The sequence below is a fragment of the Apteryx mantelli genome, chromosome 13 (assembly GCF_036417845.1).
Source record: "Apteryx mantelli isolate bAptMan1 chromosome 13, bAptMan1.hap1, whole genome shotgun sequence".
In the NCBI taxonomy this organism is placed as follows: Eukaryota; Metazoa; Chordata; class Aves; order Apterygiformes; family Apterygidae; genus Apteryx; species Apteryx mantelli.
The window spans coordinates 3671659-3688195 of record NC_089990.1 but is presented as its reverse complement, the minus strand read 5'-3'; the positions used below and the strand labels follow the sequence as shown (position 1 = coordinate 3688195).

The following is a 16537-nucleotide window of genomic DNA, read 5'->3' as shown; positions in this document are numbered from 1 at the left end:
CTGGAGAGAGCCAGGCAGCTTGGCTGCCGTTCACAGTCCAGGGCTGCATATGACAACACCATGTTTAAATAGAAGCTGCTTGATATTTTTATATCCAGGGCTCAGGATCAGAATAATTCAGAGCTAGCCTTCCCTTCCCGCCCAGAAAAACCCTAAGACAAAAGAGGGTTTTTAGTATTCTTGAAGAGCAGGGAGAACGACAGCAAGGCAGTGAGGCAGCTCAGACACCTGACGAGAAGCTCACGTTTCCTTATTGCCCTATCTTGAGCAGGAGCAGCGGAAAGACGATCACTAATAGATGATCAGAAGCAAGTACTTAGGCTTCTATTACACCCATTAGAAAAGAAAAGCCTTGCCTTCACGCCCACCCCTACGCAGGCAGAGAGCTGGTTCAGCAGGGAGGCTCGCTCTGAAGCCAGGCTGGCAGGAGAACCCCCTGTCCACCCCAGACAGCCCAGCTTTCGGGAGCACGGCTGATGGGTGCCAGGACCATCAGGGAGAGGGACTCAGTCAGGCAGCCCACTCTTAGCCCGCTTTACCTGCGGCGAGGAGGGAAGGCAGCCGGCGTGCTGCGAGGAGCTTTACGCTCCCAGACCGGCTGCCGCTGCTCCCACGAATCAAACGTGACACGCTGGATAAGGCAAGGAGAGGCTGGTTCCCGAGAAGTCAACAGACCTCACACGGAGAAGCTATTAGAGCAAAACTGTTTAATAAAATATCACTTCAACAAGCATTTACATACAATATATAAAAAGACTTTACACGCCTAGTGTGTTTTAAACCTTCCCGTACCGGAACGGGCGCCAGAAGTTGTTGAAACCAGTCCAAGGGGAGCGTGTGTGCATGCACACGTGTGATGGAGGGGGGGTGGGACATTCATTTTGGCACCTGCAGCAATGCAAATGCAGCCCCATGGACATTGTTCATCCAGCATCAAAACTTCCAGTGCAGCCACGCAGCACTCAAATGGTGCCAGCCACGAGTCCAACACTGGAACAGCAGAAAGATTTGCCAGATTTTGATGTCCTTGCCCACTCCCTGCCTACGTTCACACCAAACTCAACGTGAATTTGTCTCAACGACTTGTTTCTCCTTCCAGCAGGAATCGAGACATCTTAGCTCGATTAGGGCCACCTCTGGCCCATTTCTCTCCATAGCAGCAACTCCAGACCCTGGGGAACAGGGCCCAGTACACCCTTCCCTAGGCTGGGGCAGAAATAACAGGGATTTATTTGAGCCTTAAGGCCTGTTAATTATTTACTTTGAGCTTTGGAGAGAGAAGTGTGCCTCAGTAGAAAGCTGTGTTAGGTAACACTCCAGGCAGAGGTAAAGTAACATTTTTTTCCCTACAGGAACAAGGGAGATCCTGCAATATACCTGTATGAATTCATGCACATTCAGCTGCATTTCCTACCAAAAAAAAAAAAAAGAAAAAAAAAGCAGTCTTTTGTCACTCCACTCCCAAATAGTGATTTACTGAGGACCTATTTGCTGCCTCACAGCATTCCTACAGCCCTTGATGGCCTTTAAGAAGGTCATCAATACAGGCGTGCGAGCCTGCCTGCTCGCACGTACGGCAGGACAGGAGCAAAGACACCAACTTCTGCTTCCTGATTACCCGCAGCTGCTTTTAGGATCAAGAAGGTGAGAAAACCTCAACTAACTCAATGTGTTGCTACATTGACTTCAACGAACACAGGGCAAAACAAAGTCAACTGCAAGCGCTCACCCCAAAACCTCTGGTGGCAGAACCCATAGTTCCAGCTCCACCAGCATTTCTCCTTGGGGAAGGCCCCCCACTTCCGTCCATGCCACGAGCCAGCAATGTAACGTGGCATCGCGCAGCGCAGGAGAGGGTGCAGCCGCTGCCCCGGGCGCTGCATCCTCAACACTCACGCACTTTGCCATTCTCTAGCACGTTTCCCAAGTCGGATGGGTTGACTTCCAGCAGAAGAGACCCATTCTCAACAAGAGAGAATGCTTACACATATGCTTACACATAACGTGCTGGAGGACATCATCACCCTGCTGTCACACAAGTTCCCAGATGCTGGAAAGAAGCAATGCCAACCCAGCACCAACCAGTACAGAACAGCTCTAAGGAATTTTTTTTTTGTAGAATTTTTTTTTTCCCTTTTCTCTTGTAGGTTAGAGTTCTGCTCTGCACATAGCTGCACTGAGCCAAAAACAGCAGGGCTCTGCATCTTGGCTGCCTCATTAACTGCAGGGAAAGGGCTGCAGATACGGGAATTAAGGGGATAGCTCTTTTTGTGGGAATGGGGACAAGCTAGTAAGCTCAAAGAAGGAAGGAACATTACCTAAGCAGAAAGCTAGAAGTGGCCCCTGCCACAGGAATACACCCTGGTTTTCCTACCATCTTTGTCATTTAGGCCTAAGCACCCTGTTTTCCTAAGCAGACAGGAAGGTAAGCAGGCTGCCTTAGCTGCTCCAAGTAGCATCTCCGTAACCACAGTCTCAGGTTGGGGAAGGAAAAGAAATGGGAGTTATTGCCAAACACATTCAAAGGAACCTGCGATTTCCAAGAGACACTAGAGAAAGGCAGCTGAACCATTCTGACTGCAGCAGCCCCCAGGATGCAGATGCTGGAAAGATTAAATAATTCAGTTTGCAGAGAGCAGGGAGATGGGATTTGTATTCTGCAGAGGCAGATAAAAGACTGTGCTCAAAGCAGTTCTAGCCAGATTTCATATCCTTCCCCCCACTCCAACTGAGCTGGCAACAGGGATCCTGGACTAGTACAATGTACCCTAAATCAGGATGCATCTCCTGTCTACAACCCTGTCCCACACAGTTACATTCTTATGGGCATCACCAACTTCACGCTGGCCAGGCAAGGCCATGCTAGACCTCGGCACACCAGTCTGAGCCCCAAGGTAATTTACAGTAAGCAGCACAGCTGAAACGCGCGCCACCTGAGCCAGCCGGCCCGACACAGATGGGTCGAGCAAACGAGAGCGCCTCAGCACATTTCAAAGGCTGAGCAGCCAGCCGGCAAGCAAGGCAGCTGCGCTCTGCAGTGCGGGAAGCTCAGCGACTTGCAGTAGACGTGATAAGGAAAGGGCTCGGAGAGTCACACATGGTGCTCAGTTTCCATCAGCAGTGCCAGCGCTGCAATTCCAGTAAGGGGTATAAATAACAGCAGAGGAGAAGCCGAAATGGCCATCTACATGTAGTGCAACAGCAGGGGGAAGGCAGGAGAACGCCCCAGGCCCACACAGAGCGTGAACTGGCTCCTTAACCACCAGCCCGGAAGCCCATTCCAGCACAGAGCCCAAGCTGCCCCCGACACTTCTGCCTCCACCCAAGGACAGCCAGCCACATTTGGATTTCACACATCACCTCTGCGCAGAGGGAAGCACAGCCTTTCCAGGTACCAGGGAAGAGAAGTACAAGCCAAGTAGCAGTGAACAACCGATAGCTGTTGTATACACATACTGGTAGACAAACAAACGTTAACAGTCCTGGGCACCTGCGAAGAAGCTTGTTCAGAGAGTTCTCTGCCCCCACATATTTATGAGGCTGCAACTCACCAAAATCTGGGCATATTGGGTGGAGAAAGGAATCACACTGATACGCTGGGTGTCATAAGCTTCAGACCAGTCCCAGCACCCAAACAGCCCAGACAGAGGAAAAAGCTGGAAATCAGAGCAGCACTGTAAGAAGTACAGGTTGAAACCTGGGAGCAGAAGGGATTGAGCCTGCTGGCAACAGCCACTGATTTCTAAGTGAGAGGGAACACGAAGGAGAGGACAGGGAGGCTGGGCAAGAAAGGAGAGTCGAGTGCAGTTCCTATGATGCCATTCCAAGCAGAAATCCTCCAGCAAACCCTCCGGTCAGGATAACATTCTTCTTCAGAAACGTGATCACCTAAGCAGGGGAGAGAAGAGCCAACAGTGTTCTCCAACAACAGCAGGTCACTCACGCGTCCTCCCCACGACAAGGTGCCTCTCAGGCTATTCCCTGAGCTGGGAAAGCAGCCACTGCTCAGCTCCAGGAAAGGAGCCTCCCTAATGACCTCCCTGCTCCCATCCCCACATACGGCTCCTGCACAGTTAGTATCCCCAAGCAGCCTGGACCCTGCGAGAGCTGCCGCGCAGCCAGAGCTTACGCAGCCCTGCATCAGGCACCCAGGGCTCGGCTACAATCAGCACACTGTAACGGGCACGACAAATGAATGCGCGTGCCAGACCAGGGCACAGCAGAGCCCAGAGTGACCAGACCACGCTGCTACCACATCTGCTTAGCTATGCTTGTCAGACTGAAGAGATTCTTCTTGAGCTCCCCACAATCCCGGCGAGTTTTCTTCCAACATCAAGAAACTTGCTATAACACATGGGAAGCTGGCATCATGCCTAGAAGCCCCCTGGCTGTCTCAAATTCACCTGGGTAGCTTTGCCATCTCTCCTGTTCTGCTGTTATACAAGCACTCCCACGATGGAAGATCCCTAAGAGCCCAGAAGTTGGTCCTGTTTCCCGCTGTCCCTCCGGCTGGGCACCTACACATATCCTGGGAGAGTTGTCTCACCTCATCCACTTTGCTTTTCACTTCTGGAGGCATTTTGTTACCACTGCTGTGAAATTTCAGCTGCTGCTTGGCTTTGTTCACGTCCCGTTCTACAAGCTTCCAGTCCACTTTGATGTATCCTGTGTGGTTTGCAATCTACAGTTTTGAGGGGTGGAAAGAAAGCTCCTGGAGTGAAATCCTGCACAGCTATGGCTAAACGAACCCCCCTTGCCATCCCACCCCTCCCCAAACCAAAGCCACCCCACACACTGGTTCAGCAGGCTGAGAGAGAAGAGATTGAGCACGCAAGCTTAAGAGTTGGAAAAAGCACCGTCCCCGCAGTTTATATTAACCATCCCGCAACATCTGCCTGCCACAGTAATCCTCTAACAGATGGGCGCACCGTTCCAGCTCAGCATGTTTCAGCTTCTTCTCTCTAATGTAAAGCTGGCATCCCCTCCCCCTCACAACTGCCACGTGTGTTGCTGGGACTCAGCTCTCCCGCTGCGGTGGGTGGGCACAGTTATTAATAGGCTGTTCCTCCCTAAGTATTTTATCTGGTCAGGATGATTCAACGGTGAAACTCTCCCTGCTCAGGGCAAGCTTTTGGCCGTCAGCAGAACAAGTGGAACCAGAACAGCAGGGAGAACAAGCTATGCAAGACACAAAACTGGAAACCAAAACAATGAAGCCTTGCTGCATGAGGTCTACGAATTGTTCTGCCTCCTGCAGGAGGTACAAGCTAGATTTCAGCATCCAAGATGCTCTTCTCAGGTCCACGGTTCTTGGAAACCAGAAGAAACATAGTTGGAGGAGACTGAAATCTCCGTTTCCCTCCTCTTCCCCAGTACATTATAAAGATCCTCATCTGTTCTAGCTCAACTCCTCAGGAAGCCAGCTTGAAGGGAAGCACATCGCAGACATGGACAACCACCCCCTTGAGATTAAGGGCTGTTTCTCCAGGGCCTCCATCTCCACCAGCACAGAACTAACGACAGTAGCCAGCTCCGGCACCAGTTCTGCAGCAACAGTCCAGTTTGCCGTAGCCTAGCCTGCCTCCTGCTCCCACCGCCACTGCACTCAGGTGCCTCTGCAACGACAGCCCCCACATGCCTTTGGCCCAGCTTCCGCTAGCAGTCCCTAAGCCAAAAGCACCTCCTGGCAATCCTCAAAGCTGCGCACGCTGTTCCTGCTTTGCTGCCGCTACGGAGGGAAGAAATTTATTCAGAGATGGGAACAAAGGCCTTGCCCCTTCCGGGACATCGTGAGCGCACAGCCACCAAGCCAAAAACAGCTTCAAAGTCTTTACAGACTTGACTCATCTCTGGCTATCACAAGAAGTACCACCAAGGTGATCGAACGTGCTTCTAAAACGCTCCTGTGTAACTCCACAAATGGCACTTGCATACATCGCTGTTTCTAATATGTTTTATACTACCCACGGGAACGGGGGATCTATGTCATGAGGAACAAATGCACACAACATCCACGGACACGCAGAGCTCCTGCCAGAGTAGGGAACTGACCCCACGTGTTCAAACAAGGAAGTTGTTGGGACACATTAATTATTAAAATCACCTGTTGAATCACAACCACAGTCGTTAATTACTATAATCACCAGCCAACCCTTCCTCCCCACCCCGCACAGTTCTTGGAAAGCCTAGCCCACTACTCATACATACCTGAAGCAGGAAAAAGCCACCTCCCACTGCTGTTGCTGCCAGCTTTCCAACTTTCTGGAAGATGAATCCAGTACACCTACAAATCAACCAAGATCCAGTCAGGAGAATGGGACACCGAACACACGCTTCGGCACGCTTCCACAAACAGGGCAGCATTTGGCCTTAATCATGCAAGACTGAGTCACCCTGACTAGTGGGATAAGAAGAAAACCAAATGAGATCAGAGAAAAGGAGAATGGATTTGTGCCCAGCCAAATACGATGCTTCATAACTTCTTACTTCCCACTATTACAGTTCAGCATTTCCCAGACTTGCTTCTTTTCCCTTCAAAAACCCTTTTGGTTCTCCCAAAAGCATCACCAAAACATGTGATTTCACTGGAATTAACTTTTTTTCTTTTGTTTAAGCTGGCATCATCTCTAATAGGAGATTAAGGCAGCACATCTGCTGCTACTCCACGACAGAGCACTGAAAGCAGAGCACAGGGCAAAGCCTGAATGACCTCAAGCAACATTTGCTCGCTTCTCATTTCACTGGGGCAGAAATAAGATGGCAACAGTGGTCTAAAGCTACTGCTGCCTCCAGCAGCGTGATACGCTTTAACCTGTAAAACATCACTGCAGCCACCAGAACGCAAGCAAGCGCCACCCCATTGCTCGTTCATGCAGCAAAGGGCTACGCATTATATCATGTCAAACAGACTTTACTTTGACCACAGTTTCCTTATCAACATTGCAAAACAACACAGCAACCTTCTCTCTTACCCGTTTCCGAATAGATGCACTTGGCCAAAACAAGAGAGAAGTCACCGGGCTTGTGTTTTTATTAGAAAATTAACAGGATATGTCATTCTCTTTTAAACGGTGTCAGGAGAGGGCAGGCATGGCAAGAAGCAGGGACGTGCCAGCAAAGCAGCGCGATCCCACTAAGTTTTCAAGTCAACCAGCGTTACTGTGGGAACGAAGCTGCAAGCAAGCCACAGCCCCCAATGCTTCCTCCAAGTGGTGGGATCCCAAGGAACCATGCGCACGAATGCCGGTGCGTGAGATGCAGCAAGCCACCTCCACACGAGGTTTTCGTGCAGATTCCCAAAGCACATCCACACCCCAAGGGAGGAAGCAATCTCTGCTCCAAGAGACACGTTTATCTGTCCCAAAACTCACCACCAGCACATTATGCCAGAAGCTGTGGAGAACGATCTCACCTCAAAAACCAAAGCCTGCTGCTGCTTTCCCCTCCTCCCCCAAGAGATGTTCTCAGGTCTTCAGCTCCCAGTTCAACAACCACCCTGTTCCTGCCAGGATGCCCCCAAAGACCCACCTAGCGCCCGCTCGCCTCCTCTCCGCCAAGGGCGGCGACCCCAGCGCCTCTTACCAGCCCGTGACGCCTCCGATCACCAGCTGCGTGGCCACGTTGTACTTCTCCGCGCTCGACCCCGAGCTGGGGGCAAAAACCTTGCGCCACCAGGGCCGGTTCTTGGTGTACTCCGCCAGGTCCAGCACGTTGAATGAGTCCTCCTTCCGCCCTGCGGGCACCCGGGGATGCTCAGCGCTGGGATGCCGGGCCCGGGGCCCTCGGGACCCCCCCCAGACCCCCCTCCCGGGGCTTGGGGACCCTCCAGAGCTCCTTGGATGCTGCCCCAAGGCCTAGGGACCCCCCGGGACTGCTTGGACCCCCCTCCCCGGGGCCTAGGGACCCCCCGGGACTGCTCAGACCCCCCTCCCCGGGGCCTAGGGACCCCCCGGGACTGCTCAGACCCCCCTCCCCGGGGCCTAGGGACCCCCCGGGGCCCCTCAGATTCCCCCCCAAGGCCTAGGAACCCCCGGGGCCCCTCGGACCCCCCCCCTCCCCGGGGCCTAGAGACCCCTCGGGGCCCATGGACCCGCCCCCTCCCCGGGGCCCCTCGGATCCCCCCCCCAAGGCCTAGGGACCCCCCGGGGCCCAGGAACTCCCCCTCCCCGGGGCCCAGAGAACCCCCAGGACCCCCCAGGTCCCCGGGGATCCCCGGTCTCCTCCCTCGGAGCCCAGGGCCCCCCCGGCCCCCTCCCCGGGCCTCCCCCAGGACGAGGCCCCTCAGGCAGGGCCGGTTGGGGCCCTCAGGCGGGGCCGGGCCCCGGTTCCGGCCGCAGCGGCCCCCGCCCCGCTTGGGGCGTCGCCAAAGGAAACGGGGCCGCGCAGGGTCCCGGCCCCGCGGCTCGGGGGGGGGGGGGGGTCGGTGTCGCCGCCGCCGCCGCAGCCCAGCCCGGCCCCGCGCCCGCACCTCCGCCCGGTACCGCCATGGCGCCCGCTCCGCTCCGCCCCGCCGCCTCCGCCGCCGCGGGCACGTGACCCCCCGCGCGCAGGCGCCCCCGCCCCACGTGGCCACGCCCAGGCGCGTCACGCGGGCCCCGCTCATTGATGAGAGGAAGCCCTCGCGGGGGAGGGGGGGCGTCACGTGGTCGCGGGGGCCGTGCACGCGTCACGGGCGTGGGCACGGACCGGGCATGGCAGGGCACGCGTCACGCGTGGGCACGGACCGGGCATGCACGGGTCATGCGTGGGCATGGACCAGCTGTGCACAAGCCACACATGTGGGCACAGGCTGGACATGCTGGGATCACGCATGGGCACGGACTGGCCATGCACGGGTCACGCGTGGGCATGGACTGGCCGTGCACGGGTCACATGTGGGCACAGAGCAGCTGTGCACAGGCCACGTGTGAGGGCACAGAGCAGCTGTGCATGGGTCACACGTGTGGGCATGGACCGGCCATGCACAGGCCACACGTGGGCACAGACCAGCCGTGCACGGGCCATAGCGCAGCATCGATGGGCCCATGGCACCGAGGACGAGGGGAGAAGTGGGGCTTTAAGGGCCTCTTAAAAGCTTCCTAACATCCACTGTGGTTTGCTCCCTCTGAAACGGGCATCCCTCGCTCGGCTGTGCACTGTCGGAGGGGACACGTGGCAGAGCCGGAGACACCGGCGTGGAGCTCACCGTGCTGCGTCCCACGCGATACACCCGGGCTGCCCCCACGCCACTGCCTGCCCCCGGCCGATTCGGCCCCCCCACATGCCCGCCCAGCAGGAACGCGTGGTTTTGTCTCCCTTGAACCAGCCATCCCTCGCAACTTAAATTTCTGAGCCGTTGCTCACTCGAGCTCTTGCAGAACAGGGAAAAGCCACATCCTCCCTGCCCGGGGACTTGGCTGTGCGGGGAGCAGCCGAGCGGCAGGAAAAGCTGAGCCGCAAGAGGCAAAAAAAATAAAATAAAATAAAATAAATGCCACTGAAGAGACGGTAACCGGAGCAGGAGCCGGGCTCAGACCTCCTGTTGGGGATTAGAGGAGGCGATTGCGGAGCCGGCCTGGGAGCGCCGCGTTGCCGTCTGAGGCGTCCCACTCGCAAGTGCCCTGGTGTCGTGTGCCCTGGTGGCTTCCCGTGGGTTTCCCACGCTGCCCGGAGGGGCTGGAGCCGGAGGAGGCCCCTGCTCCCGGCCGGCGGCACCCCGTGATCCCAGGCAGCGAGGCTCGGAGGGAGCCGGGTGCCCGGTTCCGGGCGCATCCCGGGAACCCCGCGGGGGGGAAGTCGGGGAAGGGGCGCCGCAAAGAGACGTTTGCTCTAATAACCACCCGGAGGAGGAGACTGCGCTCTGCGAGGGTTTATTCACTCTCAAGCACCGGGAAAGCTCGCCCGTTCGCTCCACGGAGCAGCCAGAGCCGCGGGCCGTCGCTCGGCCTCGGGGCCCCCCGCGCTCCCCCGTCCCCGGCGTCCTCCCGCGGGCGCAGCGCGGGCGCCCTTTGGTGACCCAGTAATCAGATGTAGCTGTTGGAGAGTGTCGGACAGATCCTACACCGACTACTGAGCGGCCAAGGGCGCCTGGTCCGTGCCGGGCGTCCGGGTGGGCTGGCGGCGAGCGCAGCGGCTTCCCCTGGGGAGAGAAGAGGGGGAGGCCGGCGGGCGAGGGGGGGCCGCGGGCGAAGCGGGTGCCCGTCGCAGCAACGCGTCCGTCGCGGCGGCGGCGGCGGCGGCGGCTCCCCGGTTTCCCCCGGTCGGAGGGGTCGCAGCTTTCCCGCTGGCTCTGCCCTCCTCGACCCCCCCCCCCCCCGCCCCCGCGCAGCCTGCCGCCGTCGGGGCCCCCGCTCGGCCGGAGCGACACGAGCGCCGAACGCCGTTCCCCGGCCCCCGGCGCCGTTCTCCGCCGGGGGAAGGAAGCGGCCCCCGCGGCTGCCGGCGGGGCGAGGGGACCCCGCGACGTCGCGCCCCGCGGAGCCCCCGCGGCGCCCGGGCGAGCGCACCGGGAGCGGCCCCGCGCCGCCGCCCCGGCGGGGCCCCTACCTGGCCGCGTCCGCCGAGAAAGCCCTCCCGCTGCGGGGGGCAGCCGGAGCGCCGGGGCTCCCAAGCTGCTGCTCCGGAGGCTCGGGGGTAAAATCCACGCGTGGCCGTGGCGGGGAAGGGCTGCGGGAGCCCCGCGGCGCCGGCGGCCCCGGGCGCTCTGGCGAGGCGGCAGCGGCGCGGCTGCTTTTAGCCCGGCGCCGAGCGACGTCTGAATTCCCCTGCCCCCGGCCGGGACATCCGCGCCGGTGTCACGCAGCAGCGCGGGGACAGCCCCGGCGTGCGGCCGCCCGCAGGCCACCGCGGAGGAAATGTGCAGCTCAGCCGCGTCAAAGCAAGAGCGCGGGGATTTTCAGCGGGGTTTCTCTCTCCGGCGCTCGCTCTTCTCATTTTCTGGAAACGAAACGCGCTCGGGCTCCGGTGCCGCTTGGCAGCTTTCTGTGGGGGCGACGGCTCTTCTCCCTCGCGGCCGCTGCGGGGACTTCACAGCCACGGCTGGCTCTTTCCCAGCCTTCCCCCACTTCCATGCGGCGAGGGAAGGGGCTTTCTGCTCCCCTCCCCGCCGGCGGCCGGCATTTCGGGTTTCGCAACCCAAGGCGAGGAGGCCGCGGGCCGGCCGGCAGCGCAGCCCTCGGGGCCGTCCCTCCCGCGGAGGCCGAGTGCCCATTTCGGACGGCGAACGGATGCAAATCTCGCCAAGGAGGCTGCCTGGTGGGAAAGGCCTTTCCCGCTGCCTTGCCGCTGCCTTCAAGGTGACCACGGGCAAGCCACGCTGTTCCCTGCAGCGGTTTCGCCAGCTATAAAAGCAGCGTAAAAACGCTCCCTCGCAAAGACGGAGGGGCAGGGAGCGGCGTGTTACCTCTGTGTTGTGATATAGCCGTGCCCCGGCCGACCGCGCGATAATCTGCCCCTATGATGCCGACAATTTTCCTGCCCCTTTGCCTGGGACGAGCCCAGGCATGGGGCAGTGGAGGAGGCGAATCTGCCGCGGTGCCCCAGGCTGCAGGAGCTGGCTCCGGCTCTCTGCTTTCAGGGCTTTTTTTTTCTTAGCAACGGTCGGGAGAGGGTTTTTCTGGGACGGCGCTTCTTTTAAGCAGCCCCCCTGCGGAGCTACATTAAAATCGCGTTAAATTTAGCCTCCTTGCTGAGCTGCGTCGGTGCGGGGCGCCGGGGTCCCCTGGAGCGCGAGCCGTGCCAAGCCCCGGGCGAAGCTCCCTAGCCACCAGCCCCGTCGCACTGGGGACACAGGCGCTGCGGGGCCAGTGGTGGGACAAGGCTTTGCTCCCCACTACGGCAGCCCAGATCCCCAACGGGATGCAGGGAGGGAAACCGCGCTGGGACGTCTAGGAAGATGAGCCGGGCTGGGTGCGCAGGAAAGGCCAAAAAAACCCCAGACATCCACCATCCCTCCTCCGGGCCTGACCCAGCAATAGCTACCTGCAAACTCAGCCCAGGGGAGACTGATTGCTCTCCGCTTAATTTAATCAGCCATGGTAATTAGGCAACTTGTGAAGGGCTTGTGTGCCTGGAGGCTGCTCTGGTTTTCCCCGGGCTGCCCTGGCACCGGAGGAGCTGAGCTCCTTCAGCAATAGCTGGGTGAAGCCAGTGGCCGCGGGGAGCATCCTCCGGCCGGAGAAACGTCCCCGGAGGCTCATGCCGCCCGGCTCCGGCCAATGCAGCCCCCACGGGGCGAGCGCGGCCCCACGGGAGCCCTTCGCTGGCAGCGCGGCCATTGCGTTCCCGCTGCCTGCCTGAGTCACTTGGAGACACCTGCGACAGGAGAGGTGGGAGAAGTGCTCCGCTGCCCCGCTTCCCGCAGGGAAAGGAGAGGGCAGGAGTGGAGAGGGGGCTCGGGGAGGGGGGGCTCACTCCCTGCCAGCGCTTCTTGCCACGTGCTTGGGGGACGGGGAAGTCCCCGGCTGGCTTTGCTGCCTCCTCGCTGTGCTGGTGCCATCGGTGCTGCTGGGTGGCGCTGCCGGTGGCTCGGTGCCCCGTGGGGCAGCGACCCTGTCCGCATGCCGGGGTGGCTGGGGTGGGCGGGGGACAGGGCTGGGGACCCTTGCGAGGCCACTTCCTTCAACAGGAAGGAGTTTTGCCCCTGCAGATGGACGTGGGATTTGCTTCTGCTGGGATTCACCTCCGTGCAGCAGCAAAAGGACGGGGAGGGAGGGTGGTTTGGCCAGTTGGTTGGTTGCTCGATTTTTGTCTTCCAGAGCCAGTTCCCAAAAAGCGGCTCCCCTAAAGCAGCTCTGCCCTCGCAGCCGGCCACGGAGCTGGCTCCCCTGCAGCCTTCCCTTCGCCGAGGGCTGGCGGGGAAGCGCCGGGAGGGGAGCGCGCGGTGGGAGGTGTTCGCCATGGGGCCGCCCGGCCTCCCCGAAACCAGCCGCCACATGCGTTCGTGGCAGTGCTGCAGGTGCAGAGCCGGGGCCGGCTGCCCTCCTCCTGGGGGATGGTTCCAGCTGGGATGCGGGTGGGAGATGCACCGGCCTGGCCCGGGAGAGCCTGGCCGAGGAGTCGGGCCGGCGAGTGCCCCGTGGGCGGCCGCCGCTGCCGAAACGCTCCGTATTCCCAAGAAGCTGCCGTGAGTCACCCTCTTCTCTCTCTGTCGCGCGCGCACACGCACGCAGAAAGTCCCAGGAGCGATTAGACGCTGCTCACCTCGCTCTGAGTCATTTCTGCCCGCCCCAGCGCCGAGCGGAGCCCCGCACGATTCAGGGAAACCGGTGGCGTTTGCTGCCGGCACGTGGCTCCCGCCCGGCCCGTTTGCAGGGCAGCCCGGGCTCCGCGCCGAGCGAACGCTCCGGCCGCCACAGGCGGCTTCCCTGCCCTTGTCCGGGAGGGGGTTTAAGGGGGGACCTGGCCTTCGCTCCTCGGTGCGGCGATGGGGGAACCTCCCCGCCAGCTGGGGCGGCCGGGCGAGCAAGGCGGCCGCGCCGGCACGCAACACCCCGGGCGTCCCTCTCTGCGGGCGCCCCGATCCGCCCAGGCGCCTGCCGTCGCCCCCGCAGCAGGTTGGGGTTTTTTTTTTCTTTCCTGGCTGGTGTTTTCTGGGAAAAACCACCTTTTCCAGCCTTTCCTGATGAGCATGATCCCGTGGCAGCGGGACATTCCCGAGCGGCGTGACGGGAATAAAGCCATGTCCGTGTTATACGGGAAACAGGTGGCAGACTTGGGAAGCTGCACCTGGATCCCCCTTTCCCCCCCCCCCCGCCCGGCACCGGCAGCAGCCTGGCACCCCCATGAGCAAGCCGGGGCCGGTGGCTCTTCCCGCGGGAAGCACTGCCCGCATTCCTGCCAGGGCATCCCTGCTCCTGCCGCACCGCGGCCGCTGGGAACCACGGCGCGGTCGTTGCTCATCTTCCTCGCGATGACAGGGAGCCCCCGGGGCCGGGCGTGAAAGGAGGCGCCGGCACGGTGCCCGCGCTTGAGGAAACGTGTTTCTGGCTGCTGTCGCGCCTCCTCCTCCTCCTCCTCCTCCTCCTCCGGAGCCGGAGGGGGGGGGATGAGGCTTCCCGCCGCGGCCCCGGGCGGCTGCGGTCCCTCTCCGCGGAGCAGCGGCGGGCAGCCCCTCGCCGCCGGGGGTTTTACCCGGCCCCGAGGGGGAGTCCCCCGGCCCTTCCTCGCCACCGTGGGAGCCCTGGCAAGACGGAGCCGCCCTTGGGTGTTTTTCCCCCCCCCCCACCGTGGGCCAGGGGCTGACCTAGGGAATGGGGTGGGGGGAGACCTTTCACTGCTCCGGGCAAAGGATTCACATCCCGGACCCCGAAACGTCCCCGTCGCCTCCACCCCTGCGCCGCATCCCGCCACGCGGATGCTTTCGCGCACGCCGTGACCGAGTTTCCCCGGCGGCGGGGGGCTCGCGGCTCCCCGTGCCCGGCGGCGTGATTTACGGGACGTTTCGCCGCCGCGCTGGGCCGGCGGGCGCCAAGAGGGCGCAGGGCGTTCCTCCCCGTCTTCCTGCAAGAGCGAGAGCGCCGGGCGCGGGCGTGCGTGTGTGCACGAGCCCCCGTGCACGCAGCCATGGGGGGGGGGGATTTCCTAGCTGTTTAAAAAGAAAAACAGAAGACCCGAGAGAGGCAAATTTCCAAACAGGGGGCAATTTGCAAAAAAAAGTGTTTCGGCGAGCCGGCTCCGAGCCGCCCTGCGGAGGGGCAGTGGGTGAAGCGGAGCGGGGGCCTCCGTGCCGCAGCCTCCCCCCGAGGAGCCTCCTGCTGCTCCGGGCGCTTGGACGTGGGGTCGCGTGGCTGAAGCGTCCCCGCTCGGGGTGCAGCAGTCCCGGGGATGGGGCTGCCCGCCCGGAGCTATTCCCGCACCTGCGCATCCTGGCTGCTCTCAGGCTTTGCCTGCCGGCAGCAGCTCGGCCTCCGGCCGCCGTTGCCTGCCCTGTGCACGGATGCTGAGCGCTGGGAAGGTGAAGGTTCCCCGAAACCGGCCTTTCCTTGAGCTGCAAGAGCTCGCGGGGATGGAAGTTGGCCTCCGGCTCCCGCAGCCCTGCGGGGTGGGAGCCGCTCAGCTCCCCGCTGCTGCCGTGCGGGAACCAGTGCAGGCAGCTCCGGCCGGGGAAGGGAACCGGCCTCCGATCGCTCTTGTCCTTCCCCCCCCCCCCCCCCCCCACCGCCGTGCAGCCGGAGGGAAGGTGGGACCAGGCAGAGGCCGCACCTAAATTCCCCTTCCTCTGCAACCCTCCCTTTCCTCACCTCGCTGGCGGCCGCGGGCCAGGACGCCGAGCCAGCCCCTGCAGCTGGATCCTGCAGCGCGGCCCGGCTCCGAGCTGCCTTTGCCCTCCCTTTCCCTTTGTTTTTTCCTCTCCTCCTGTCACTGGCACCCGAGAGGGAGAGCCCGTCACGCACACGCTCCTCTTGGCGTTAACCCGCGCGAGCGGCTCCTCTCCTGCTGCCTTCGGGAAACTTTCCAGCGCTGTGACTGAGCCAGTGGGTGCTGGCTTTAAATCATTTTCTCCTGTGGATTACGACAGCTGGATGAGACGATAAACGTCTTTTCTCTTCTCTTTCCTTCCTCTTCTCTCTCTTTTCATTTTTTCCTTCGGAAGCTGCGGAGGTTCCCAGCCCACAGGCGCGATGCTGGCCGGAGCCCTGTGCTGCCTCGTGCTCCTCTGCCTGCTCGAGGAGAGTGCCGGCAGCATCCGAAGATACTACATCGCCGCGGCGGAGACCGCCTGGGACTACGTGCACAGCGACCTGCTCCCCACGCTGCAGGCGCCGGCAGGGTAACGCTCTCGCTGCTGCGATTCCGGCAGCCGGCACGCTGCGAATGCCGCCGCCTCGCCGGGCCCCGGGAAGCGACGGTGCCCGAGCGCGGGTGGCAGGGCGAAGCGGCGCCTGGGCGGGCGGTGGGCGCGTTGGGCTGCTGGCCGGGCAGGGGACGGAGGTTTCCGTGCGATGGGGAGTCACTAAGTGCAATCCCTTGCAGTGCGCGTGGGATAAATCCGCAGCGAGAGCTGCGGTCTCTGCTGTCCCTGCCGCCTGGCACTGCTTTGTTATAGCTGTTTGTCAGTGACCTTTAAACGCTGTAGCCGGGGTCAAGAGCCGGTTCTCCAGCCTGCGTTTTCCCCTCTGCGCAGCTCCCCGCTCCGCGTCCGCGCTGCTTTCGGGGACGCCGGTGGGGAGGCAGCGTCCGTGCTGCCCTGCCCTAGCTCGCGGCCCCGCTGCGCCGGCCCCGCGGGAGACCCGGCTCTTCGCCCTTTGTATCTTTGCCCACGTTACGTTGCTTGGGCTGATGTTTCCCCCTTAGGGAATGACCGTAGTTTCTAGTGTTTTGGCACGTACTGATGCCTGCACGCAAGCCGGGGAGGGCGGAGGTGCGGTGGTTGCCCGTCTTCGTGATCCGGGCAGGACCTCTGCGAGCGGGAAATGGAAAAAGGTGGCGGTGGCACCGCTCGGCGTCGGGCTGGCGTTGTTCGGAAACGCACAGCTGGCTCGGACGCGTGCCGGTGCGAGCTAGCCGCAGGGAGCAGAGACGGGCCGCTGACTCCCCTGCGCTTCAAGCTGTGCGGAGC

The 16537-nt window shown here is 61.2% G+C and overlaps 2 protein-coding genes across 2 annotated transcripts in view; one reads left to right on the top strand and one right to left on the bottom strand.

Annotated features, from left to right (window-relative positions):
* Nucleotides 1-692: 692 nt before the first annotated feature.
* Nucleotides 693-8521, bottom strand: FUNDC2 (FUN14 domain containing 2). Its single transcript, XM_067303913.1, has 5 exons — nucleotides 8468-8521; nucleotides 7582-7732; nucleotides 6208-6283; nucleotides 4547-4681; nucleotides 693-3888 (listed from the first exon to the last, which is right to left on the bottom strand). The coding sequence occupies exons 1-5, from the start codon at nucleotides 8484-8486 to the stop codon at nucleotides 3811-3813; spliced, it is 459 nt and encodes a 152-aa protein (XP_067160014.1). The 5' UTR covers nucleotides 8487-8521; the 3' UTR covers nucleotides 693-3810.
* A 7078-nt stretch (nucleotides 8522-15599) lies between these two features.
* Nucleotides 15600-16537, top strand: part of F8 (coagulation factor VIII) — a 28149-nt gene continuing 27211 nt past the window's right edge. Inside the window, exon 1 of the mRNA XM_067304069.1 lies at nucleotides 15600-15748. Coding sequence (XP_067160170.1) covers nucleotides 15600-15748 — 149 coding nt within the window. The remainder of the gene's footprint in view (nucleotides 15749-16537) is intronic.

What these genes read in the sequence shown, in the direction of transcription:
- FUNDC2 (XM_067303913.1), bottom strand. An exon ending in GTGGCTTTTTCCTGCTTCAG is followed by an intron (nt 4,682 to 6,207) that starts GTATGTATGAGT and finishes TCAAAACTGTAG; the next exon opens with ATTGCAAACCACACAGGATA. An exon ending in TGAAAAGCAAAGTGGATGAG is followed by an intron (nt 3,889 to 4,546) that starts GTGAGACAACTC and finishes TCCCCTGCTTAG; the next exon opens with GTGATCACGTTTCTGAAGAA.